The 27,800-nt window shown below is 40.2% G+C and overlaps 1 protein-coding gene across 2 annotated transcripts in view; it reads left to right on the forward strand.

The window, feature by feature from the left end:
• The first annotated feature begins 655 nt into the window (after positions 1–655).
• Positions 656–27,800, forward strand: part of SLC9A4 (solute carrier family 9 member A4) — a 33,253-nt gene continuing 6,108 nt past the window's right edge. The window contains exons 1-9 of one of the 2 annotated variants that reach the window (XM_051806851.1): positions 656–1,089; positions 3,200–3,663; positions 9,491–9,750; positions 12,624–12,841; positions 17,055–17,257; positions 18,393–18,479; positions 19,687–19,757; positions 22,023–22,184; positions 26,960–27,056. In XM_051806851.1, the coding sequence (XP_051662811.1) occupies positions 690–1,089; positions 3,200–3,663; positions 9,491–9,750; positions 12,624–12,841; positions 17,055–17,257; positions 18,393–18,479; positions 19,687–19,757; positions 22,023–22,184; positions 26,960–27,056 (1,962 nt within the window). In that variant the 5' untranslated portion in view covers positions 656–689. The remainder of the gene's footprint in view (positions 1,090–3,199; positions 3,664–9,490; positions 9,751–12,623; positions 12,842–17,054; positions 17,258–18,392; positions 18,480–19,686; positions 19,758–22,022; positions 22,185–26,959; positions 27,057–27,800) is intronic. The other variant, XM_051806852.1, reaches the window with a different exon arrangement.

The following is a 27,800-nucleotide window of genomic DNA, read 5'->3' on the forward strand; positions in this document are numbered from 1 at the left end:
AGGATAATGTGGCTGCCCAATAAGTGCCTTGCTGGTATGAAAAAAACAGAGGCCAAACAAGATAACTCAAAATCCAGTTTTAGGCATGTGATGTGACTCAGACCTTCTTCTTTCTGTTGATAAAATGTGCTAAGTTTAAACCCGCGTTTAAGAGAGAGAACCCCTTTCCGAAAAAGGACGCAATTTGCGTGGTCCCCCACCAGATGTCCCTGCCGCGAGCCCTGGCACAATCCCTTTATTTACACGTCGAGTAGTTTTGTTACCAGTTGCGACGGGATCAGTGAGCAGTGCTAAGTGTGATGCCCGAGGTTCCAGTTGCGCTGGGGAGGCAGACGAGAAGCGAGGGCAAGAGAGGAAGGCATGAAGCAGGCTATCCTGCTTCCCAAGCTGCCATCAAGCATCTCTCCCAGCTGATGCTATTCACTCGTGCTGCGCTTGCTGCCTGAACTCTGAGCATTGCAGCTTTTTGCTTTTTTTTTTTTTTTTTTAATATATTTTTGACAGTGGGAAAAAAAATCAAAATGGCTGGATAAATAATGTAGTAGGAAAGAGCTTTTTATTCCTCAAGAGGGCGTTGCTGTGGCCAAGGTTTATCTGGGTCAGAGGAACCTGCTGAACCGGTATCTTCATACAAACTCCAGGTCCGTCTGTAACACAAGGAACGGGACAGGCACATTAGGGCTTTTAAAATGACCTCTAACAGGCAAATGAAACAGCCCCGAGGAAGAAGTGGCTGTGGCTATGAGCAGCATGAATCAGCAGAAGTGAGTGTTACACACCTTCATGCACTCTCTATACTCTGTCATAAAAAAGTCACAGCCCCAGGCATGGGCTCTGCTGCACTTGAACATGCAAAGCTTTTGAACTGGTTGCTGTTGCTGTTGAGTCTGATTTCCTGTTCTGCTGCTGCTTATGTGGATGAGCCCAACCTGGGCAAGAGCTTCTTGCCTCATCGTGAACGTGATCCTGGGGGTACTGTTGACTCTTCACAAGATACGAGGCTACATGTTTTCTCAGTGGACTATGACTATGTGCAAATTCCCTATGAAGTTACTCTTTGGATCCTCCTTGCCTCTCTTGCAAAAATAGGTAAGTAGAAAATGGGTCTTGGGTCCTCCTACCTTGGCAAGAAGTTAAAAATATACCACGTAGCCAAGTACCTTCCATGCATTTTTGTAGTTGGGATTGATTTTACAGCTTCTGTCCTCAAAAGAACAGGTATGTTCATTACTATGGCAGTAACAATATTCCATCTCTGAATGCTTCTAGCTAACTTAAGTAAACATATGACCTTATGTTTCTTGGGTTGTCTGTGTTATTGAGTAGCAACACAGCTCCCCTACACAGTGCTGTCCATCCCTTTTTCTAGTGTTTATACATCACAAGATACCAGAATTTGCAACCTGATTCTGCTGCAGAAATCAGTTACACCAGACTGAGATTTCAACATATTGAATTTGGGGGACAAAAGTGGAAAGAATTACCCTGTTGTGTGAATAATAGGAAACATTTCCCTCTGAGCCTTTGTTTTACGTTTGCACTTTAAAGTTGCTCAGAAAGTAATACCAGAGGAGAGAGACTGAGAGTCTAAGAGGGTGTAGGTCATTGGAGATGTAGGGTGGGTACCTTCTGAATACAGACCAATGCATCCAGCTTCTATTATAGCTCCATGTGGGTATCTGAATGGAGCAAGACAACTCATTGAAGAGTAGGGACTGCAATTAACACAGCAAATGGCTCATCATGTCTTACACATTTTCACAGCTGGGCTCAAATTATTTTGACTACTCAGAATTAATGCAGCAATGTCAAATAAATGAGAAAGATGGTAATAATATGAAGAGCTGACACATGTAATATTTTTTTTTAATCTTTCCATGGGTTTTTCAGACATTACTATAGAATAGGCTGGTAGGTGGGCCTGATATTTATCTGAAGATGGCCTGAAGAAAAACATTTTTCATATCATAGTCACACAGCTGACAGAAGTCATTACCACTGACCATGATTTGCCAGTTTTATTATAGCTGATGATCTCAATCCAATTCCTATAAACAATGTCTTCACTGCTAGCACAATAATCAAAATTTTCACAAATAAAATTTGTTGTTATGGCATCAGCAGAGTGTGTTAGCAGTAAGCATATTGACCAATTTCTTTATTCATCATCCATAAAAGCACAGGACTTGCCATATGGCACACCTACTCAATATTCTTGTTTTGACCAAGAAATAGATACTTTAGAAGAACTGTGTGATGCCTTCCAAGTGAACCTGTTCTCTTTACTGAGAATTTTCAAATAACATTATTTTTGATGAAAAGTGTGGAGTGCTGATACTTGGAAGAAAGAGTTAGTCTGAATAATCTGGTTACCCAGAGAAGATTTCCAAGCTGTCAAGATTTCAGGTTGGGAAACACTTTAGAGATCTTGAAAGGCAAAACAATCCCCTTATTCTGTAAAACTGACATAAGACTTGAGCATGATAATTAAAAGAGAGATGAGTCAAGTTATGATCTTAACATTTCTTTTGGTAAGAAAAATAAAAAATAAAAAATGGTGTCCTAAATATATTATTGAAAATTTCATAAAAATATTTTTCTGTTCCTTTACTTTTGAAGATTGATAATTCAAGGGTCACAGAAATACATTCATGGCATTACATTCTAGAGTTACAAGATGAAGGCTGACCTACCCTCAGTCATAGAGACACAGACATTGGATTTAAAGGTTTCTTAGTCTGCCTCATTCTCATTATTGTAAATTCTGAAAAATTCCTCACATTTCTAGTAGAGACACCTTTCATTCACAGTATGATTACACAGTTCCTGGTATAGTGAGTAGACAACCTAACAGCAGTTGGGCATTAAGGATTCTTGAAGAACATTTTTTTCCAAATTGTGGAGAATCTTCAAAGAAGTTTCTGCCTTCCCAGAAGTGGAGCTTAGGTTCAGGCATGCCTGCTTAAAAATCAAAAGCTGGGAAGCAGGAAGAGAAGAGATTCGTGGCCAAACTCTTGCCCTGCTTTAATGATACAAGTCTGGGAATGTTTAGTTTCAAGGGGAACAGTGCTGCCTGGTTTTACATTCATAATCCCAAGAACAAAAGCTGTCTGAAGACAAAGTATTCAAACAGAGGCAAAACATCTCTCTGACAACAGGTTGATTTAAACTTGAATAATATCCTAATGTTTTATTCAAGGTTTTCATATCTATCACCGATTACCAAGACTCATGCCTGAAAGCTGCATCCTGATTGCTATTGGAGCACTGGTAGGAGCAATCATCTTTGCTTCGCATCACAAATCTCCACCAGTGATGAGCTCAAGTATTTACTTCTTGTATCTCCTTCCACCCATTGTCCTGGAGGAGGGTTATTTCATGCCAACTCGCCCATTTTTTGAAAACTTTGGGTCCATTCTGTGGTGGTCTGTTCTGGGATCTCTGCTAAACTCATTTGGGATTGGCCTCTCTCTCTATGGAGTCTGCCAGATCAAAGCCTTTGGCCTGACCGACCTGAACCTGCTGCAGAATCTGCTCTTTGGCAGTATGATTTCAGCAGTGGATCCTGTGGCAGCGCTGGTAGTTTTTGAAGAAGCCTCCGTTAATGAGCAGCTTTACATGATGATCTTTGGAGAGTCATTGCTAAATGATGGCATAACTGTGGTGAGTTTCTTTCCACTCCTTGTCTTCCCTTCTTTGGGCTCTTGTGGCTTGTAGGGTTTTTGGGCACAGGACAACTGCAGCTTTAAGGAGATTCTAGATACATTATTTATTTTATAGATACTCCACTCGATTACCCACAAGGGATTTTAATTACATCTTATATTAACTCTTTCAAAAGCATGTATTTTAGAGCTGCTAGAAGAGGGAAGTATATACATACACATGAGAACTCATCTTGCTCTTGCATTCACTGAAATGAATGGGTGAGCTACAGCTGATATCCCTGGTAGGATCAGTGTAAGACCTAGGAATGTTCTTGGCAATATGCAAGGAAATAAATAGAAAATTGTACTGCTTAAAAACTGAAGGAAGCAGGAGTAGAAATACGGGAGACCCTGCTTTGTCATATGCCTGAGAGAGCCCTCTGAAAAAAAAGAGAAATCCAAATGTGGACAACCTCTGGAAGCCACACTCCATCCTCCAACCCCTCTTAGGAATTTCCCCAGAGACCTTTGAGAGGAATTCCAAATGTCACTAATAACATTGCATAACTATGTTTCTATCAGTAAAAAAATTGACATCTGACAAATGCTCACCTATTTTGGCAGTCTTATCTCAAGTATCCAGAAACAATGCTTCCAGAATAAGAGAGATTTTGTTTGGTTGGTTGGGGTTTCTTTGTTGTTTGTTGTTGGTTTTCTCTTTTAATAGGAAAAGAGTGCTTTTACAGAGCTTCTTTTGCTAATATTTCCCCCCATATCTCGTTAGTTCTGCTAAAATTGGAGCAATCTGAAACTCTAGCTGTAAAGCAGAAGTGGTAAGAACACTTAGAACACACATATTTTTCAAGGAAGAAATTTCAAGCAGGAAATTTATTGCTCAGAAACCAACAGCACTGCTCCTGTGCTACAAGTTAATGGCAGATTAAGGAGTTTCATTAGATAAGATCTTTACAGAATTTAAATCACAGGAATCTAAACCACATAAAAACTATTCAGATAATGCTATACATGAGGTACAGCAAAACTTGGACTTGTAAAATCTGTATAAAGTTCACTGCTGAAAGGCTTCATGGGAGAAGTGCAGTTTATGAGTGATGAGGAAAGGAAAAAGAACAAAGTAATTTCTTGCAGCCACAACCTATTGATCATAAATCCTTCCTCTTGGTGAATCAGAGATGTAAGGCTGATGTAGAACACAGGGACAAATGTTACTTCATTTACATGCAAACTATCTGTGTGCTATAGTTGTAACAGGAAAACCCAGGATGCATCTATCACTTACACTTGTCTTTTTGGTTCCTTCAACTGCAAACCTCAAAAAATTCATACCTCTTCTTCACTCTGAAAGAGCTTGTTTCATGGTTTTTTTGACTGGCTCACTGCATTGCCTTTTCTTTTCTCCCAGCTGTTATTTATGTCCAGGGTCCAACTCCTGATGGTATTTACATGAGCTTTCAGATAGCATCCTGTTACAGCATAAATGTGGAAAGACAGAAAGCCTTTTTAAACAGTGGTATTTAGGCACTCCTCAGCTTCAATAGGTGTGTTAGTAAAAGAGATGAAAGGGCTGTACATGGGGTATGCTGGCTACAACACTGTGAGTTCCCACTGCCCCCCCACATTTATCTTTGGAGCTCTTCTCACAGCAGCTGTGTAGCAAGCAGTTTGTCAGCTCCTGCTATTGCATCTCTGCATCAGCTACCCCTCATCCATTTTCTGGGCATTTTAGTTTTCAAAATCTCTGCCTGTCTTCATGCTTCAGAAGACTGAAGTATTTGTCACCCGAATGGAGCCCAATAGGTGGCTTTTTCCTCTCTGATATCTCACTTGCTTTAACGACTCTAAAACTATTTATCTCAGGTGTCTTATCTCACAATTTCCTTCTCTTTCTCTCTTAACTGTTTCATTTAACTCTATGTGTTTAAAAAAGATAATATCTCCAAGATATATTAAGCATACGTATTTTTTTATTATTTAAATACAAATATGCCCTGGTTCTCTCCAGTCTGCTTATCAGCTAGAACATTTTTTCTCCAGCAGGAAAAACTGGTATGAATTTTGTTGAACTTGTGTATTACACTTGAGGCAACAATAGGTGTCTCCTACGTTTAGTTTAATATCCTGGTATTAAAAAATTGCAAAAGAACAGGCTGTGGAATTAGAATTACGATCTAGAAGTTATGCCTTTGACTTAAAGAGAGAAAGTGGATAATTTACACTTTTTACCCATTGGTACTTTTTCCTGTTCTCCTCAGTAGGGCCATGTCTGTGGATGGAACAAGAATGCTCCAAGTCCTGTTAGTTGCACCCAGTTGTTTCTGAGAGCATCAGAATAGCTCAGACAGCAACAGGACTGGTCCTAGCATATATCATACATTAGTGGAGTTTCAAAGCCCTGTTCGAAATAGTGATGTTGGTAAATCCAGTGCAGATCTTATTCAAACCTGAACACAGGTGGAGCAACCTGATTTTGCTGCAAAATGTTTCAGGCATCTAAAGCTCTCCTCCCGCATATACACATATAATTTTGTTTCTCAACAGGGGCTGAGCACGTGTATGCATCAGGAAATGGAATATTCCCTGAGGCTTGATTTTAGAAACAGTGAGAACACCTATATATCAGGCTGTACTCAAAATGAGTGCAAGTGACTATATTCTCTTATGGCACCCTTTCTTCTTTGTATGCAGCAGAACAGTTTAATCTAATACATGTTGAAGACCCAAGTAAAATTATTTTTTTATTTGAGGGAATCTGAATTTGCCCATCTGGCGTCACTGAGGAAGGCTTTCACAACTGGGATGTATGGTTACTAGGAAGGAGGATGGAGATAGTCTCTGCTACTGATGTTAAACTTGATCCACTGTATTTAGAGTAAAACTAACTACAGTGGTCATTAAGAATCATCTGAGTGGTAAGAAAAAGTTACCAAGACTGCCTGTGTTGGTGGTTAAGGCAGTCACTTGAAAATTTTTTTTCCAATGCTTCTGATGGGGATGGCATATGCAATAATTGTATATAGACAGCTGGAGCACAGAGCAGTCCCTGGTGGGTCCCCTGTGAGTGACAATGTCATCATGCTCTCTCTTCCTCTTCCTGGGTCTAAGAGCCGCCCAGTGGTACACCACCACACAGTAACACTCTCTCCAAAAAAGACATTCTCAGAGTTGCTAAATGACACAAAACATCAATCCAACCCTTCTTTTTGTGTGAATAAAAGCATCCTAAGCCAATTTAGGCTTTCCTACCATGTAAAGAATGATAGTACTCCATTTACTGGCATAAACACTGCAATGTAACTTAGCTGAGCAGCACTTACATGGAACCTTACTTGTATGACACAGTGCAGATTGTTATACAGAACAGTTTAATCCCAAGAAGCGTGTTACAAAAAAAATGGAAATTATGTCATATTTCCACAATTTCTATTTTGATGCCAACTCAGTTAAATCATACAGACACTACAGGAACTAGAAAAGGGGAAAAAACCTTGCAAAGTCATTTGCTGAGGATAACTTGCTTTATTCATAAGTCAGCATAGATTCATGCCTTGGTATCATTTACAAAGAACCACAAATCTTAGGAATAGGTTAAAGTCTACAAGAAAGGGGGTACAGAGAGAAAACAGATTCTGTAATTAAAAGCTATATGGTAGGTTCAGTGAGGTTTGCTTACTGAGAAGAATGAACCCTCTTTTCCTTATCTTCCATTGAACAGTCAAATTTCATACACTGGCATTAGGATAAAGTGGTTCTGTGTATTTTCTCACATGAAATATTTTGTTTTGCTTTGTCTGTCCCCCAAAAATATTAGCAATGAGCCTTCTGGAGAACAGGCTGTGTGACAGCCTCAAGGTCACATGTCCCCAGCAGCAATTTAAGATTAGATAGTAGCTGGGGAGTAATTATTATCCTAATGAACTTGACTCTTCTACCTGCAAACACCTGCTTTAATCTTCTTAATAACCTTTTGGAATTAACTAAATGAAGAAGAAAGACCAGAGAAAACCATAAAATGCAAATTATATTGGTCTACTTTTTGGTTTTGAACTAACGCTTTGATGGAACAGCTTTGGAGAACTGGTGTCTTTAGTTGTTTCCCAAATTCTCTTGAAAACTGAAAGGTGACTTTCATGTGTTACACACTCACTGTAAACAGACCTGACAGGACTTAATATTAACCAATTGTCAACAACCTCTAGGACCTTTTTATTACTACACCACTTAATACAATGGAAACTTTCTATTAGTTTTTAAAAGATAAGTGGAAGTGGAATTGCTGAAAATTTTCATCACCAATTTCCACAGAAAATAAATTATTGATAATAAAAGTATGATAAAGTTTTCTGCCCTAAATTAAAGAAATTATCTTTACAGACCCAATTATATAATACATTATATAAAAATTATAAATTGCAGTAAATTCAACCTTTCTTCTAATCTGACATTATTTTCCTCTAAATTTTGTCATTTCAAGATTTCTAGTCAAAATATGCATGTGTGAAGGGTCTTTAGGCCATTTAGAGTGCCACAGTTTTTGTTTCTTACTTCGAGATTGTTCCTTGGGGAGGAGGTTAAGTGGCATCAAACCCAAATCATGTGAGGATAGAGAGACTTCATTTATCTAGCTGGAGACAATATGAAACTGAGGCAATCATTTTCCCTTCCCTTCCCTTCCCTTCCCTTCCCTTCCCTTCCCTTCCCTTCCCTTCCCTTCCCTTCCCTTCCCTTCCCTTCCCTTCCCTTCCCTTCCCTTCCCTTCCCTTCCCTTCCCTTCCCTTCCCTTCCCTTCCCTTCCCTTCCCTTCCCTTCCCTTCCCTTCCCTTCCCTTCCCTTCCCTTCCCTTCCCTTCCCTTCCCTTCCCTTCCCTTCCCTTCCCTTCCCTTCCCTTCCCTTCCCTTCCCTTCCCTTCCCTTCCCTTCCCTTCCCTTCCCTTCCCTTCCCTTCCCTTCCCTTCCCTTCCCTTCCCTTCCCTTCCCTTCCCTTCCCTTCCCTTCCCTTCCCTTCCCTTCCCTTCCCTTCCCTTCCCTTCCCTTCCCTTCCCTTCCCTCCCCTCCCCTCCCCTCCCCTCCCCTCCCCTCCCCTCCCCTCCCCTCCCCTCCCCTCCCCTCCCCTCCCCTCCCCTCCCCTCCCCTCCCCTCCCCTCCCCTCCCCTCCCCTCCCCTCCCCTCCCCTCCCCTCCCCTCCCCTCCCCTCCCCTCCCCTCCCCTCCCCTCCCCTCCCCTCCCCTCCCCTCCCCTCCCCTCCCCTCTCTCTCATGCTTTCTTTTCCATTCCCAGTGATGTTTCATGATTTTTATGTGTCAAGTACTACTAAAAAACATTTAACATTCCTGAGTCCATCTAATGAATTTTGTCCAGTCTACTGATCATATAGAAAACTCAAATGGAATATAAATCCAATGTGTGATTCTTAGTCCCTGCCCTGCCTCATCTTGAGTCAGAAAGAGAACATGGAGGGTAGAGCCTGGGGATTTTAAGGTACCCAGTTGGGCTTTCAACATCTGCTACAAAGATCAAAAATTAAATTTACCTTCAGAAAACAAACAAAAAAAAGAGTATTTTTGATTACATCAATGGCATTTGGTCCCTGAATGTTTTACTTCTATTGCACAACCATCTACCCTTCATTTTTTGCTCTTTTTCAGGGCACTTAACAGGCCCCTAATCCTGGAACTTGTTAAGAACCAGCTGAGATTTCAATTGTTACTTTGCTGTCTGTCTAAAGCAATTTTAGGCATACATAGACACACACTCTTACCTATGAAATGAGTAAGACAGCCAGGTTCAGAAGATGCCTGACTGCTGTGTCTTTATTTTCACACATAGGTTTTATACAACATCTTCATTGCCTTCACCCAGATGCACAGGTACGAAGAAATCGAATCCATTGACGTCTTCGCTGGCTTCGCTCGCTTCTTCGTGGTGGGGCTGGGGGGTGTATTGTTTGGGATCGTATTTGGATTTGTTTCAGCATTCATGACTCGATTCACCCACAACGTCTCTGCAATCGAGCCCCTGCTGGTCTTCATGTTCAGCTACCTGTCATACTTGTCTGCTGAAACCCTCTACATCTCTGGCATTTTGGCGTGAGTATTCCTTATGGCTTTTTGGATGACCTCTTGAAGGAAGTGGCACGGTTTTGTTCAGGTGGTTTGCTCAAGGTTGATACAACACAGGCATTCAGCCTCTGGCTTAGAGATCTGCAGTGGACAGCTTCTAATAGATCTGTAAAATGCAGTGGTAACTAGGAAATGCCTACAGTTAGTGTAGGAATAGATGTGATACCAAGGAGTGTTGGCAAAAGTACTGCAAGGTGTGAGTAAAGTAACCATTGCTGCTACCATCTGTCTGCTACCTCTGATAAGATCAGCAGGAGGAGAGAATGATTTGATAATACATCACTTTATCTGTATCTATTTCTAAGCAGCATCACCATCAGATCACAAGAGAGACGTAAAGCAATGAGTATGGAAAACATAATAAAGAATGTCAGAGTTTTTGGGTTTGTATACAGATGTGAACATCACCTCTAACACAATGTACTGGAATTACATTACATTTGGACAGCATCACTGGGATTGAAACTGGGCAAAACCAGACAACTGAGAACATCAAATACACACACATACATACACTCATGTATATGGATATTGACAATCATATTTTGATGTGGTCAGGATAGTTTGATACTGCTGTAATGCTGGGGACCGCTTCCTTAAAGTACTGTGTTAGCATGGGTGCCCACTGCAGAGAGAAAGCTGGCAGGTCTGTCAACGGGAGATGCAGAGAGAGTGAGTATTGTGGAAAGGAAAAACGGTGGAGGCAGGAAGGGAGTCAGAAGAGAAAGGAAGGAATAAGGGTGGAAGTGAGAGACTTTAGGAGAAAACTGATGGCAGTTTAAACATAACAAATGCAAGCATATAGTTGCTGATGTCCAGACAGGTGCATTTACTCACCACCACTTGTGAAAAAGTGATTTCATAGAACAACAGGTTTGGGTTGGAAAGGACCTTTAAAGGTCATCTAGTCCAACCCCCTGCAATGAGCAGGGACATCTTCAGCTAGATCAGGATGCAGAGATCCCCTTCCAAACTGACCTTGAATGTTTCCAACGTTGGGACATCTGCCACTATGCTGGGCAAACGGTTCTAGTGTTTCACCACTCTCATAGTAAAAAAGTTCTCCTTATATCTAGTCTAAATCTACCTAAATCTTTCAGTTTAAAACCATTACCTCTTGTCCTATGGCAATAGGTGCTACTAAAAAGTTTGTCCCCATCTTTCTTATAGGCCTCCTGTAAGTATCAAAAAGTTGAAATGAGGTCTCCCTGGAGCCTTCTCTTCTCCAGGCTGAACAACACCAGTTTGTTCAGCTTCAGAGCAGAACTGGCTTTGTAAAAAACTACCTTTGCAGGATGACCCTGGGAAGCAATATTTGAATATTTAAACATACTAAATAAATAGTTATACAGGATATAGGTTATCCTGAGAAATTAGACAAGACAGATGAGTCTTGTACTATGTTTTGCATATCCAACATATTTACCCAGATTGAGGTGACTGGCAACTTTAGTTGAGCAGGGTGAGACCTCCTGTGCTATGCAGGTGGTGCTAATACCTTATGTACCCTTTCCTACCTGCACTGCCCAAAATACTGCTTGCCTGCCTACCCATTGCACTAGACTACATAGCTTTTTATTTTTTTTAATTCTTATTTTTATTAGAGTTCTGAAATTATTAGTAATATAAGAATGTTAATATAATTGGGATTTATTATTCTTACTGCTTCATTAAGGAAATTATTGCTTGTTTTAGAGATGAGAACTTATTGTCACTCTTCTGAATTATTGAGGATTCATTCATCTTTCACTTGGATCGTGAAAGTCTATTATGCATGTGTAACTGAAAGTCAACAGTATTAATCATTAATGCCTAATGGCCTTGTCTTGGAGTGTCCTTGGACATGCTAAATGACTCAGCTCCACCATGATACCCTTGAGATTTCTTCAGTGGAAATTAAATGAGCGGAAACTAGAGGAAGGTTATTTAATGAGCAGTCATCATTCTCTGAATTCAGAAGTTTGAAAAAATATAATCACAAGAAGCCCCCAAAGAATAAAATCATATCAGTAGAAACTAGATAGGTGATGGAATATGTTACTAGCATCGCACTCAATCTATTTATTACCTATGACTATGCAAAAGGTAGGGGAGAAGAGGGAATCCCCTTCAGTAGGACTGCTCAAAGACTGCTGCTCCATGTGATTGTCACTAGTGTCTGTACTGGGTGGCTGCTGATACTTCTGAAGCAAGCTCTAGTCTTCATTAACAGTGAAGAAGTGGAAAACATCCCTTTGCTTCCTTAGGCACCTTCCTCACAGCCTAGGTAACTAAAAGGGGAAGGACACTTCTGTAGGACAACTGAATTTCCACCTGCTGTACAACAATGGGTTACTGTGGGTGGAGAGTCCTGAAGTTTGGTCTGGCACTGCTGATCTACCAGTCAGTTGTCTGGGAGCCACTGGGAGCTTTGGCCTTGGCATGGCACTACCACCGTGTTCTCCCACCTCAAAGGGGAAGATCACTAAGAGGCAAGTTATGTCCCTCTAACTGGTACAAAACCAACCTGCCCTTTGTTTGAGACAAATATTTGGTGCTTGGTGACTCTGTGTTAGGCATTCAGGATAAAATGGACTTTGAACTGGAACGTGATACCCTCACTTCCTCATTAGGAAGGCTGACTGGTTTGCTTCCTTTATCCTGTATGTAGAACAGATTTGTAAAGCTGAATGAAGATGCTTTTCTATCTAGTGAAATAGCTAATGTAACTGAAGAAATAAAATTCTTCTTGATATTAGGAAGGTCAGAATCTGGTGATAGAGAGTGCAGGTAATGATGGTTGAGGTTGTTCTTAACTGAAAAGAAAAACAGGCTGATTTCTGATGTTTTTCTTGATACAGAATGACAGCATGTGCAGTGACAATGAAAAAATATGTGGAGGAGAATGTGTCCCAGAATTCTTATACCACAATAAAATATTTCATGAAGATGCTAAGCAGCATCAGTGAGACCCTGATTTTTGTGTTCATGGGAGTTTCTACAGTGGGGAAAAACCACGAGTGGAACTGGGCCTTCATTTGCTTCACTCTGCTCTTCTGCCTCATTTGGCGGACACTGAGTAAGTCAGCTTTTGCAGAAAACCTTCTCCACACCTCAGAGAGAAACCCTTGGGTGCAAAGGTATGTTAGAAAAGTCTGTGTAGACTGTCACAACTGGTTTATCTTACTGACAAGCATGTTTCACAAATCTACACATGGAGAAAAAATAGAAAAAAGCCTCAAACAAACGTGAATGTCAGTCTCCAAGCAAAGACTTCATGTTTAGGTGAGAATGGAATATTTTAAGCAAACTAAAATATTATCAGGATTATGCTTATAGAGATGCTTGTATCTTAGTTAACTATATGCCTTTGGTAAGTGGGCCTCATAATGATTTCATCACACACTTGCATTAACTAATTAGATAATGTATATCATCACACTTCTAGTGCTATAGGTCCTACTACAGGTCCTGGGCCAGGAGTGCTGGAGACATATAAAAAGAGGGAAGGTGAAAATTAGCGCTGATAGATGACTGAACAGGGACTTATACCATATGTAGGTCAACCAACTATGCTACTGCTCCTCACAAGTCAACTCTGAAGTTTTAAACTGCTAGAAAATAGTGCTTGTATGAAAATACTGCATTTTCACACATGGTATCTCCCACTCCTGCAAAGGTCTCCTAGTCCCTGATCTGTGAGACTGGGGTTCCTGCAGCATGAGTAGGACAGTTTATAGATAATTTCACATGACTTGTGGGACACAGGCGCTCTTCTCCTCCTAATGTCCAGGATGGGTTGAAAGTTATGTTGAAAAAGAAGAAGCAATAAGACAGCTGGTGGTTGGTGTTCCGGAGGTGGTAGCAATCCTGGTATGCCTCTACCAAGAGCTGCTCTTGTGCCTGTTAGCGAGTTTACTACAACTGTGGAAGCAGAGAGGCAACACATTGCCATCTTCTCCCTCATCTACTAGTACTGTTCTGCCAAGCTTTCTAGAGGACATAAGGAAAGAAGGAATGACCTACTGGATCAGACCAACCATCTACTGGTGTCTTCAATGGATCCTGCAGGAGATGCTAATTACAAGCCTGGCCATTTTCTGAGCTTTATTCACCTTCTACTTCTCCAGGATCCTACAGTCTCTATGATAGAGATGTGAGAGGGTACAGTCCCTGCCCGTGCCACATAGAGGTCTCTTTTTGATTGGTAGCCCACGAGATTATGACTTCCTTTTTTGGAGCCTTAATACTCTATTCTCATAGAATTTCACAGAATATTCTGAATTAGAAGAGACCCATGAGGATCATCGAGTCCAACTCTTACATGAATGGCCCATACAGGCATCGAACCCACAACCTTGGTACTATTAGCACCATGCTCTAACCGACTGACCTAAGATGATTGGCTGCATCAGGTTAAGTTACAACTTAAAGTAAACACATTTACTCCTGGAGAGGTGATGAATTATGGAACACATTCTACTGAGCCACTGTTATTTGCCACTAGCTAAAAATATGAGTGAACAATGTTTTTGAAATTAATGATATTTTGGAAGTAGTACACATAACAGGGTCAAAAATACAATTATGTAGGCAACCTTATTTCTGACATTTTTTAACTTCTGAGTACCTGAATTTTCCATCTTAAGAGCATTCTTTTTGAATTTCAGTAGCTTTTTTTCAGGGTAGTTTATAATTTTAAAGAAAATGAGAAATCCAAATATTCTATCAAGAAGCCTTGGAGGAGATATTCTGAGCACAGAAATTAGGCTACCTTGGCTAAGTTAGTAGGTTGATTCCCCCATGGTTCATTTATAATCAAAGGAGTACCCTCTGGAGCATCCAGTGGGGCAGAAATCTATATTGATCACCTGCCACCACCTCCTTCAGCCATTTGCCCCATCTATATTCCCTTTACAGTCGGAGCTGGTGGCTAATGGCATCCCTTGGGGAGATGAGATCAATTTTTTAAATCTTCCTTAATGACCTGGATGAAGGAACAGATTGCACACCAAGTGATTTTGTGGCTGATAGAAAACTGCAGGGAGTAGTCAATATTTTGGATGGCTTCCATTCAAAGTTACCTGGACAAACGGGAGAAATAGGCAGAAGGCTTATGAAGTTCAAGAGGAGCACATGCAAGGACTGTCATGTGGGTTGGAATAACTCCGTACACTAGTATAGGCTTGGAATCTAATGAGCAGCTCTGCAGAAAAGGGCCTGGTCTAGTAGTCAATAAGTTGAACACAAGCCAGAATTATGTCCTTGTGACAAAGAAGTTCAGACATGTCCTGGTCTACATTAGCAAGTGTAGCAGGCAGGCCCAGCAAAATGTTTCTTATCCTCTCTTCAGAACTGGTGAAAATGTGTGCTGCTTTCAGAGTGCTTTCCAGTTCCAGGGTACCCACTGTACAAGAATATGACAGTTCTGGATCAAGTGCTGTTGAGGCCACCAACCTGGTCAGAGGCTGGAGCACTGGACATACAAGGAATGTCAGAGAGTGCTGAGTCTATGCAGTCTGGAGAAGATCTGGCACAAAAGAAAACTTACTACTTTCTACAAGTACCTGATCAGAGGAGACAGAGAGTAAGATGGATCCAGACACTTCTCAGAGGTGTACAGCAATAGGGCACAGGGAACAATCACAACCTGTAACATAGGAAATTCTGATTAGACAGTAGGAACCTGCATCTTAACATGAGGGTAATCCATTACTATAACACTGGACCAGCCCTCCATTCCTAAAGGCATTCAAGGAGCTTTGAGCACCCTGATCTGATTAGCTCTGCTTTGAGTAGGGACTTGGACTAATTGAACTCCAAAGGTCCTTTCCAGCCTACAGAACTCTGATTCAAACATCTGGGACCAGATATGTCAAACATCTGAGATTAAGGTCCTATTTCTTAAATCTGTTGGGTGGTTTATCCCTCAGTCAAAAAGAATGTCAGAGGAGGAAGAAGATGATGGTTTGAACTTCAAAGCCCATACACACTTCAAGACTTTGATTTTTGTCTGGGAGCCCTGGAGAAAGACATTTAACAGAGGAAAAAGAGAGAAGAGGAAACCTGTGAAGGTTCAAGTATGTGCCTCTGAACAACTCTATTATATATAGGGAAGACACAAATACTCAACAGTAGAGGTGATATGATTCTTGTGGGTTGACAGCAAAAACAAAGTAATTACATATTTTCTTGCTATTTCTGGACCAAGCATGGCCTCTAAGTTTTTCAAGGCTTGCTTTTGGAGTCCATTTTGAAATATCATTCCAATCAAGACGGAAACAGTACTCTCCTGATATAAAAGATATTTTCCTGCCACATGTCCATCCTTCTCTCAGACACCAAGGGGAGTGCTAGAGCTTTCCAGAAGGCCAAAATATTTTCTGCTAAACCTGTGTGTTAAAATGATTACACATTTTTTTTCTGAAGCTTGAATAAAGGTATTGCCTGAGGGTTATACCTCACATATGCAGTTTCAGTCTTAGTACCTGATGTCTAGCACAGTTATAAATAGCCAAAAAAGGTCTTGCATAAAGTGGTATCCAGCAACCTACATAACAGCATACTGCTATTGTCTTTACCGCTAATAATCTGAGTTTATCAATGATAGCTGTGTAAAATAACACCAGCAATTACCAGCATTTGTCAGCTTTTATGTCAGTAATTTACCAGTTTCCACACAAAATATAGGATACATGTTTCTTATGGAAGACAATGAAGATTAAGAGTAAATCAAGCAGATTGCTGGAAGTACTCTAAAAAGAAAAGTTGCAATCCTTACACTGTCTTACTGTTTTTAATTTTTATTAAACAGAGAAGTAGAGACACAATAAGCCAGAGGACTGAAAATTAAAATGCTATTACTCTTTGCCTTTTAGTGAACCTGTCCACAGGACTTATTGGTAAAGCACTGTTCAAACACTTTGTACAGATACTGTGCAGAAAGCAGGAAACATTGCAAGAGTAGGCACAGGAGAAACTCTCATCCAGTCATTTTTCTTGTCTCCAGAACACTTTGGAGAAAACTATGAGACATAAATATAGAAAGTAAATCTTTTGCCGTAATCTCACTACTAAACTGTGTAAATCCTGAAGCAGTTATGAACCACCATCTTTTATATGAGGTTATTTCACATGAACCAGATTCAGCAGCTGGTCAAAGAGAAGCTACAAAAAACTAAAACTGAAAAAAATGGGCTGTCAACAGTTCCCTGAGCCAAGACATTTTGCCTTTAATATTTTCATTTGCTCCTTGATTAATAATAATAGTTGTGGGGTTTTTCCCTTCCTAGGTGTATTTGCTCTCTTCTACATCAGTAACAAGTTCCGAACATATCCCTTTACTGTCAAAGACCAGCTCATTATTTCCTACAGTGGCCTTCGAGGAGCCAGCAGCTTCTCTCTTGCAGTCTTGCTTCCAGTGCATCTCTTCCCCAGAAAAAACCTGTTCATCACTGCTACTCTTGTCGTTATATATTTCACTGTGTTCATCCAAGTAAGTATATTTCTTAATGGATTGCTTTCATGTAATAGAGGTGTCTGAAAGCTTCATAGTGAAAACTGCATTGAATTTACTTCTAGACTAGGACAAGCTATTGCATTTTATGGCCAGATTTAGCATTTCAATGTGTAATTACCCTTTCAGGAAATTTTAGGTATTACAGAAATCCTGTACTGAAAAAACGTGTCTTCTAAAATATTCAAGGGAAAGGGCACTCTGTATTCAAAGTTATGTTCACTCCATATGCATTTCCTGATGCTTCCAATTTAAGAAGTATTTTAACTTTACACCAAATCATTCTTTACTAGTCATGTATCCCAAACTGACCAGGAAACAGTATGTCTCTTCTAAGACAGATTTTGGATTTTATACTTTTATCTTCATCCATCTCGGAGACCAAATAAGAATATTTTGAAATCCTTCTAAAAAGAATACTAAAGAAAAATAAAGTGAATAATTAATATTTGCAAGTGTAAGTGTCTACTTTAGATATTTGGGTTATTCCACCTAGCTTACACTGCTGTACCTGGAAGAACTGAATTTTCCAGAGGTCTTGCATCCCATGCTCTATATTTTCCCACACAGAGATCTCAGATACTATAGGGTGCCAATGGGGCACTATGCACTTGTTATAGGTAAAGCACTTAGACTTCAGCAGAATGTTTCAGGAAAAAAACCCACATTTTGTTTCTATTTCCCCTTTTAAAATGCTATTCTGTATCAGTACAGTAAAGAAGTGGGAACAACTGAAATCTGTTTCTAAGTGAACCCCATCAAAGATATTAATTCTAAAAATGTTAAAATAAACAGCTTCAAGATTGCAAGACCTCACAAAGATAATGTTTTCTTTCAAATGAGTCCTGTTTTAAAAAAAAATTGGCAATGAGTCAATTACTTTACATAGTTAGAATATGCCAACAAATATAATCTTGCTTAAAGAAAACCCTGGTGTACAATCTTTTTTAAAGTTTTTGATTTTAATTCTCTTTTATAGCTCTCCATGCAAATAATACTTCACTTGTGTGTCTAAGACACAGCTTTCCTAATTTATTAAAATTAAACCATTTTACTTTCTTTCCCTTTTTTTCTGAAAGATAACTAATAATTCAACTCACTATTCCAAATGCAGGGAATCACAATTGGACCATTGGTCAGATATCTGGATGTCAAAAAGACAAACAAAAAGGAATCTATCAATGAAGAAATACATGTGCGAGTAAGTTTTTTATATCAGTAGCTGGTATCCCAAAAAAGAAGAGAAAGGGTGGATAGAGGGAGGCACCTGGAAGCGCTGGCATTCACTGGATTTGGACACTCAATGCTTTTAAGATACATGGAGGAAACCCTAGGCATAATTTTCTAAAATATGATATCTCATTTATACTCATAGTGACTATCATATTATAAGATCAAGTCACAAATGTCACGGTGTAGCAAGTCCTTACTTCTTAGTACTTGTGACCGTGGGAGGACAGAAGCAGAAAGGTAAAGTTTACAGAATGAACTCACAATCCTTCTGATATAGATTTGTCAGATACATTTGTTGCCATCTTTTGACTGTTTCTAGACAGACTGACACCTCCAAAGTCTTTAATCAAGTTTTATTGAACTAAAATGAGTTGAACCATTGGACTTCAAATTTAATTTCAAGTTATTCCAAGTCATGATCTTTCCCCTCACAAACATTTACTTTAGTTCTCGAATTACCATTATATAAAATAACAGAAAGCTGCTCAAACTGACTTAACAATGTTATAGAAAAAGTATGCACATTCTTTCATTTTCCCATTAGGGAATAAATTTGAAATTAATGGAAACACTGACTTAAAATGAAGCATATGCAGAGACATTAGCAAAATTAGAGCATATCAACTGATTTGAATTTGAATTTAATTCTTAGTATTTCAACCTTTACATTTAACCTTGAAAAGAATTTACATTTAAAGCACCACTTATGACAATATGCCTGTAAGAACCGGCCTTTTTCTGTCTGTCTCTAGTAATACACAAAAAATGACTGAAAAACATTGCAGTTAGCAGTGACAAACTTACCAGCCTCATAACAATCTCAAAAATCCTCAGAGAACTTGTCAGTCAAGGCAAAGGTGTTAGGTACCTGGTGCTGTGTCCCTCTCAGAGAGGTCACACATGCAGAAGGGAAGTTTGGTTGACAGAACCAAGAATTTAGTTTTTGGGCTCAGTAGGCAAAAAGGACCAGGAGATTTGTTGCCTCCATCAAAATATTGCCACTGCAGCCAAGCATAGGAGCTGACACTGGGATCTTTGCCTTGATTTTTAGAGCAATGTAGTTGCTTTCAGAATTAACTCACATGCTCCAATAAAAAAAATAAAAAACCCTCAAAATTCTGTCATCAAATATCTGTTTGTGGCCACTTAAAATTTTTCCATGTTTTTTTCTCTAGTTGATGGATCACTTGAAGGCTGGTATTGAAGACATATGTGGACACTGGAGTCATTATCAGCTGAGAGATAAGTAAGTATCTCTTATTGCGGCCTAATATAATAAAATAACCTATCTACCATATAAAATACAATAGGTAAATAGAATAGGAAATCAAAATACTGGGGACATGTGCAATATCTCCTTTTAAAAACTGAACTCCAGAGTAACCCTTGCCTTTTGGGAGGGCAGTGCTCATATATTGCCTGCTAATTTGGTTCTGCACAAAGAAACAGAAAATTATACTTCCAAAAGAAAAGTAAAGCACGGGAACTTGTGCTGCAAACATCAGCCTGTGCACATAGCTTTGATATAAATCTAAGATCCCTGGCAATGCTCCTTTAGCTCTGGATTTAAAACATAAGCTACATAAGGTGTAGTTTCACTGACTTCTGCTGTAAGCCTCCACAGCAAATATGATCCCCTCTTGGTGAGTACAGATTCAGTAATAATTGGTCACCTGTCCTTACAGGTGACCAATCCAGTAATATTTAAAATAAGAGATCTGAAGGGAATGTTTGCATTCAAATGTTCAGTAGCATAAGCAGATGCTCTCAAGCTAGTCTTCACTCAGAAATGCAGGATCTGCATTGTCTCTTCTATAAGCAGGATGAGGTGGTTTTGTGGAGCTTTGGGACTATTCCAAGCACTGCCCAAAAGCGATGGATATGCTGTGGCCTTTACCTTTTCCCTAAGAGAGCTCTGTGATCATGTTGACCACCACCAAAGCATGTGAAGAGAAGTAGGGGAAAGACTAATCTTTCTTTCCTCCCAACATCTTATTATGATTCTGTGGGCTAAAAATTACCCCTAGTTATTCTAGCTATGCCTAGGTTTCTGTGCTCTAATCCTGTCTGACCTTTCAGCATTGGACTCCAGTAATCCAGCTGGGGTGTCTGCTGGGACATGTGGCAACTCCTTTCATTACTGGGTTTCTCCCTATGGAAACCAGGAATTAAGAGTGGGAAGAAGATGGCTGTTATGAATCCAGTTCTTGTCCTAGTGGAGAGTAATGATGTAATGTACTAGGGCATACCCGGAAGCTAAAATGTCTTCTTGGCTCTGACAACACAGAGATAGCTTTAGGACACCCATCTGCTGGGACCACACCACTGTCTGTATAGACAATAGTCTGAACAATTCCCCGTTGGAGCAGTAATTTCACTGAAGTAGCTGCATTGACACATATGTTCGAGTAAATGCTATCCCATTGTCTCACGTCTACCTGATAGCTCTGAAAAGAGAGTTTTGCCCATACTAGCCATAAATGTAGTGTTTTGGTTTAGGGACAGATTCAAAAAACACACTATGTCTGAAGACACAACGTAAGAAGACTGTATTAGAGGTATTCCCTAAACTTTTCTATGCAGCTTTAAAGATGTATATCAGAATTAATTACTTCAGCGATGACAATCCAGGAGGCTTTCTGTTACACAGAAAAACATAAAGAAATCTAATGCCAGTGGAAACGTTTGTGTACCTACCTCTGCTATTTAGGAATAAAAAATAGCCTTTGTTAAGAAAAAAAGATACGATTTCTGTATTGCTTTTCTTAGCATTGTGGAGCACATTACCTCGCTGTGATAAACTATTCCTTTGAAAGAAACAGAACAGTTGTCCTGCTAAAGATTCACTGTTGTTCTGCTAAATGCTGCCTGAAAGCACATACCTGTTCCAAGGCACACGCACACATTCACATTCAAATGATGCCACACATTAGTGATATTTTACAATCTGCAAGCACATAGTATTTTGGGGTCCATTCAATTTCTCTGTTATTCAGAATACAAAGAAATGTATTTTCTCTACTCTAATTGTCAGGATTCAAAATTATCAGCAACATAATGGGCTCAAACTACTGTAACTACTGGGCCATTTAGAGCCTCATTGGTGGCTGGCTGAATAGACCAGGATTACTGTAAGAGCAGCTGCTGCTGTTATGCCCTACTATAATACAACATTAGTACAAAAGCGTGGAGACTGGCCATATTCTTTTCTGACAAATGTGGTGGTGTTATATTCAAACACACACAGCCCTCTTTTTTGCTCTGATTACAGCTTGTTTCTTTCTTTTGTCTCGTGGGCTCTGAAATCTCTGTGGACCAGCAGACTATGCCAAATATCCCCCTAAAGGTCTCTGCTAACTAGGCCTGCAGGAGCCTCCACAGGTGCCTCTAATTTGGATTCAGTTTGCACCACCAAATTACATGTATGTGCATTTGAATGAAGATCAGCTTGTACTACAGAAAAAAACCACATTCCCTTTTTTACACTTTGATTTTGGTATCTCTTTTGCAGATTTAAGAAGTTTGACAATAAGTATCTGAAGAAAATTTTAATTCGGCAACACCAGCCCAAATCCAGTCTTGTGTCATTATACAAAAAGATGGAGATAAAACTGGCCATAGAGATGGCTGAGAGTGGCATGCAAATTTCAAAACCATCCACTGCTTCTTTACAGTGAGTATCAACCTCCTGACCCTTTGCAGAGCAGGAAGAGGAAGGAGGGGGACAAAATGTAAGAAAAAAAAGACAGTTATGAAAAGAGTAGTTGTAATTTGGTGTTCATTATATTTGCACTTTGTCTCTTTGTTCAGAGAGTGAAAATCAAAATGGACATTTTCTCTGTTTCTTTTCAATGATGCAAAGTTCTGAAAAGGAATCATGAGTGGTGCAGAAGCCACTCTAGCTGCTTTAAATCACAGCAGTGGATCAAGATGGCTGTACTTGCCACTAATCTGCCAACGGGTTTTGCTCATCCCTGTTAGGTGCTGAGAGACCTACAGGATGGCTTAGCACACAGGCCCTGACTCCATTATCCCAATCGCAAATTTTTGCTGAGAGCAGATTTCTTTGTAGCATTTGTAATTTTTGCTACTCCAGTTTGCAGTCCTTCAAACCATCTTGCCATATTTTGGTACTTCTGTGACAAATTTGTCCAATTAAACATTGAGAGCAGCCCTGTCAAGAAGGACTTGAGGGTACTTGTGGATGAAATGCTGGACATGAGCTGGCAATGTGCACTTGCAGCCCAGAAAAACAACCATATCCTGCATCAAAAGGAGTGTGACCAGCAAAGATGATCAGAGGGCTGAAGCACCTCTCCTGTGAAGAAATGATAAGAGAGTTGGGGTTTTTTAGCCTGGGGAAGAGAAGGCTCTGGGGAGACCGGATTATAACTTTCAGCACTTAAAGGGAGGTTACAAGAAAGATGGGGACAGGCTTTTTTAGTAGGCTTTGTAGCAATAGGACTAGAAGTAGTGGTTTTAAACTAAAAGAGAACTAGACTAGAAACAAGGAAGAACTTTTTTACGATGAGGGTAGTGAAACACTGGAAGAGGTTGCCCGGAGAGGTGGCAGATGCCCCATCCCTGGAAACATTCAAGGTTGGGTGTGATGGGGCTCTGAGCGACCTGATCAAGTTGAAGATGTCCCTGCTCATTGCAGAGGTGTTGGAACTAGATGCAAATCATTCTATGATTCTAGGAAACAGTAATGCAACTTGGCATCAGACAGACCAGAGCCATCAACGAGGAAACTATCCTCTAGGAGAGAAGTCTGCACAAATCTTGACTCCTGCATGCTATAATTGACATGCATATATTTCTCCTCATTTTGCAACACACTGTCCAGAGTATGGGTATTGAAGGCACTTGCCTTCACAAACTCTTTCCTGGAGTCTTGCTGACCACTGTTGCTACTACTGCCTGCTCTTGCCTGCTGCATCATTAAACCTTTCTGCATTTTGCAGCAGTCTCTGGCAGGGTCCAACATATTTTCCTTTGTGAATGGTCATCTCTACCCATACCTGAAAGTCCAAATACCAACTGGATGTTAAATTAAAATCCTTCTTGAAACTTTGGCTTAATCATGTCAAGATCTTTCTGCTTTCTTGAAACTGATGTCAGCATGCAGTGTAACACCCAGCCCTTTTCTCTCTAAATCATTGTTCGCTGAATGGATGATATTAAAAGACTTCATGCCTGTCAGGCTCCTTTCTGTCTGCTGTATTCCCTTAACTCTTCTGAGCCAAGAGAAAATGTGCAAAATTATTAGACAATCCATAGCAATCAAACCATGTCCCTCTTCTTTTCCTGAGGGAGAGAGAAAATAAAACAAATTACTCCAGTGTAGTTCAGAAATTCTCTCCTGAGCAGAGAATTTAGATTGAAAAATGTTCTATAATAAACAGCTGGTATGATGGAGTAATTTTTGCCAGCTCGACTCTGGATATAATTCAATTTTACTGTGCATCATCTCTGATGAACAGCTTCTCCTACTGAGAAAGCCTTTTTAAAAGTGAAGTGTCAACTTAAAAAAACCCCATAGCCTGTGCCTCAAAAATATTCTGATTCTCACAGACTGTGAGTGTTCTAGGAAAAGACATATTTTCCCAACTCTGTTAATTGATAGATGTCTGCTGTCAGGAGCATTACAGGAGACAGTATAGTGATCTAGTTGTTGGATCTTTGGTCAGGGCCAGTGCAGAAGTTCTTGTCACCATTTTCCTGAGCAACTAAGTGAACCTATGTAAAAGGTTTCTAAATGTATTATAGAATGTCTGATTGTTATTGTTGAGACAGCTTGTACCTAAAATCCCTGTCTTCTGTGAGGATACAAACTCTGGCCATGAACAAGATGAGGTTTGAAATAAAATTCCAGTGTATGGCATGTAAAACATTATTAGCAGTGCCAGAGTAGTAAGAAAACTCTCACTTGCACTTCTGATCAGTTTTGTAGCCTTTATGTACCCAAGGGGAATTGCATTACAAGAATCAATGCAGATCTGCATTGCTGTGAATTAGCAAAATTGCATTCATGCTGGCGTGATTCCTGCTGTTGGAATGGGTGTCCAGCAAGTATCTTCAGTGCATACTGAAAAAAAATTTGCCTATGGATTGTGCAACAAAGAATCCCTTTTGAATGAAAATAGAGCATTTGGTTATGATGTTTTGGAGAATATAAGCCTTAGAAATAAAAAGAGAAATGGCAAAAGCAGAGTCATACAGATATTATCAAAACTGTGGGTTTACGGCTGTTTTTTGGAGGACATATGCTCATTAGAGAGAAAGATGGTTTGATGCTGAGCTTACTTATTGTTGGCTTTATATTGGTGCAATACTGACTTTGGTAAAATCAATACAGTACAAATGAGAACCAAGTGTTGTGTTGTCATTTGTGGTGGTGCAGTTGTGAGAGAGCTGTGCCTGTTGAATGTTAGTTCCTTCACAGGACTAGTAAAAATTGGTGAGCAGCTTACAAAGTTCAAAATTTCTGATATAATATAAAAAAATAATATTAAACCATTTGTGGAGGTATCAATGTATCAAGTATCATATCAACTATACATCTCCATATCTAAAGAAAGAAGTACTGTCAGGGTACTCATTACAGAGAGACAGTCAGTTTTCATGTCGTATTGTAAGTTCAGGTTTTTTTCTCCACAAATATATCTCCTGTGCTGTGCTTTGTTGTAACATGTTGGAAGTTTCCATAAGAACAAAGAAATACTTTCAGTAAGGATTACTTTATGGGTTTGGTAACATACCAAACTTGTTTGGGTTTTTTTTTAAAGTTCTTTTTAAATGTATTGTATATTGCACATTGTAAAAGTAATCTGTTCCTTATTACTATATATGTGCATTGTTATCTGTTGGGTAGGTTCATATCCAATTCTATGAAAAGAATACACATTTTTTTATTTGTGCTGCAGAACAATACAGATTATCTTCATGCTGTTTGTTCTCTTGCTACCTCAGCAAGAGAACATTTTAAGAGCAAAACAATAAGCTTTTAAAAGACTTAGAACTGACCACTTCTGTGCTGGCTTGTGGAGGAGGCCGGGTATGACCCAGCTCTAATACTATACCTTCACCTGTTGTCAATTTTTCTCTTAGTTTTTATTTGACAAAAAAATTGTCAGATTCAGTTTTAGTCTGATGCAGAATGAAAACACATTCCAGCACCTTGAAATATATGAGAAATTAGGTTTTATATTCCAGGGACTTTGGACAGGGCCAGGACACCAGGGCTTACTGTCTACTTGATGGTAAGAGGTAGTAAAATGTAAAATTCAGGCAGTTCATGTTGGTCCTACAAGTTTTCAAGATGTTCATGGTATATCATAGAACAAAACAGTGGTAATATTGTTAAAGTACCTGTAATTGCAAACTACAATCTTTTTCCTATATTTACAGCATAATCTCAGATTAGCTTGAATCCATCTTCCTTTGCCATTAAAAGTTTTTAATTTATTTTAGAGGAAGTATGAAATAAATGCACACAAAGCTTTGGCAATACTGTACATTGATCATGATCAATTTTTAAACTGCAGTTTACAGGACACCACTTAGCTGAAAACAAAGACTTGCAATCACTTGTTTTGTTTTGATTTGGTTTTTTGGTTTTTTTAAGAAGCAGGAAAGCAGAATGAAGGAAAAAAACCCCCAGAAACAACAAGATGAACTCAGACTGATTTATTCTGGAGGATCACTATCTATTTCCCTTTCTTTTCTTGGGAATTCATCTGAATGCTAACTCTCACAGAGACTGATCACTGTAATAAAATCAGTTAACAATTCACAGCAGCCCTCCTCCATTGTTTTGCTAGTGGAAAAAACTGGGCAGCTACAAATGACAGTGGGCTTCTTGTCGGAGTTTTTTTAAAAATACAAAGATGATTATCTTTTAGGTAGTTCATTTCAAATGGGGAAACAGGGTCATCAGAAAGGAAACCCTATACATTCTCCTCACAACAGGGCAGGTCTTTCAGGCTCCACAATTGGCATATCCTTTAGTTCTTAGGGATTTTCTGCACTTTCTCAAAGGAGTTAAAACCAGTAGTATGGCTAAACCCAGACTGCCAGACCATACTGAGGTCTTTATTCAGACAGGAGGAAACTTGCAGTGCCTTCCTGAATGTACAGCTGGTTGTGGCCCAATCTAATTATTGAATAAGAACTTCCTTATGAGAGTTAGAGAGAGAAGAGTTTCTACTGCCAGGAGTGTGAGGTTTAGGGCCCAATCTGACTACCCACTGTATGGATAAAATCTGTGAAAGAGCAAAGTCTGACCGTTTTTTATTCATCTTTAGATGATTTTCTGGTGTTGCTGATCACCGAAAGGCTCTTTGTAGCCTTCTGTTCTAGCACTGAAAATAGACTGTGTGTTATTTCATAGGATTAGTATTTAATCAGCTCGTTAACATCATATTTAATTTTCCCTTTTATTTACAGGAGTGGCAGGAACCGCCGTGCACACAGGCTGTGCCCTGCAGAGGTGGAGTCCATGAGAGATGTCCTGGCACACAATCTGTACCACGTGCGACAAAGGGTGGGTGAGCCACCGGCTGCTGCTCAGTTTGCAGACCCAAAGCCCCTGTTTGCCCTCCCCGCAGCGCAGCACCGTCGGTGGCAGCAGCACCAGCACAGGCTCCAGGGGCACCTGGTGGGAGCCCGCAGCCATTCCGAGCCGGCACCTGCCCGGGGAAAGGATGGAGGGAAAAAGCCTGGGCTTGGGCCCCCTATCTATGCGGAATAAAGGAAAGCTGATTTTTTTCCCATCAGCTTTTCACCCTGATGGCAGCGCGAAAAGCCAGGAAAATCTCTGACTGAGCTGTAGAGGTCAGGCTTCCCTCGCTGCACAGCTCTCCGGATGGGAAACAGCCTCCTCGAGGCCGCCTGGGCTCCCGGCTCTCGGGAGGGCCGCCGGGGCTCCCGGCTCTCGGGGAGGGCTGCCTCGCCCTTTGGAAGCAGCGGCTGCCGGGGCTCCAGCGGCAGCGAAGCTCCCCTGCGCGGGTGGGCGGACCGGCGGCGCTAAACCCTGCGCAGCCCTGCGTGAGAGCAGCAGCTCACCCGCACCGCGGCAGGAAAAAGAAAAATTCGACGTCCTCCGTAGCTTCATTTTACTTATTCGATGTTCTTTGCCTCCATAAAGCTGGTGTGATAATACCTCAGTAGGGATTTGTTTTGCAGAAATTCGTACTAATCCTGATGCAGCCCCGTCTGTAGTATCAACTTAACCCAATCCTGGGCCCTGAATAGACAAGTAACCCACAGCAATGAGTGGTAGAGGATA

Source organism: Manacus candei, unplaced genomic scaffold (genome assembly GCF_025592945.1).
Source record: "Manacus candei isolate 608988 ecotype Guabito, Panama unplaced genomic scaffold, ASM2559294v1 h1tg000069l, whole genome shotgun sequence".
Classification (NCBI taxonomy): Eukaryota; Metazoa; Chordata; class Aves; order Passeriformes; family Pipridae; genus Manacus; species Manacus candei.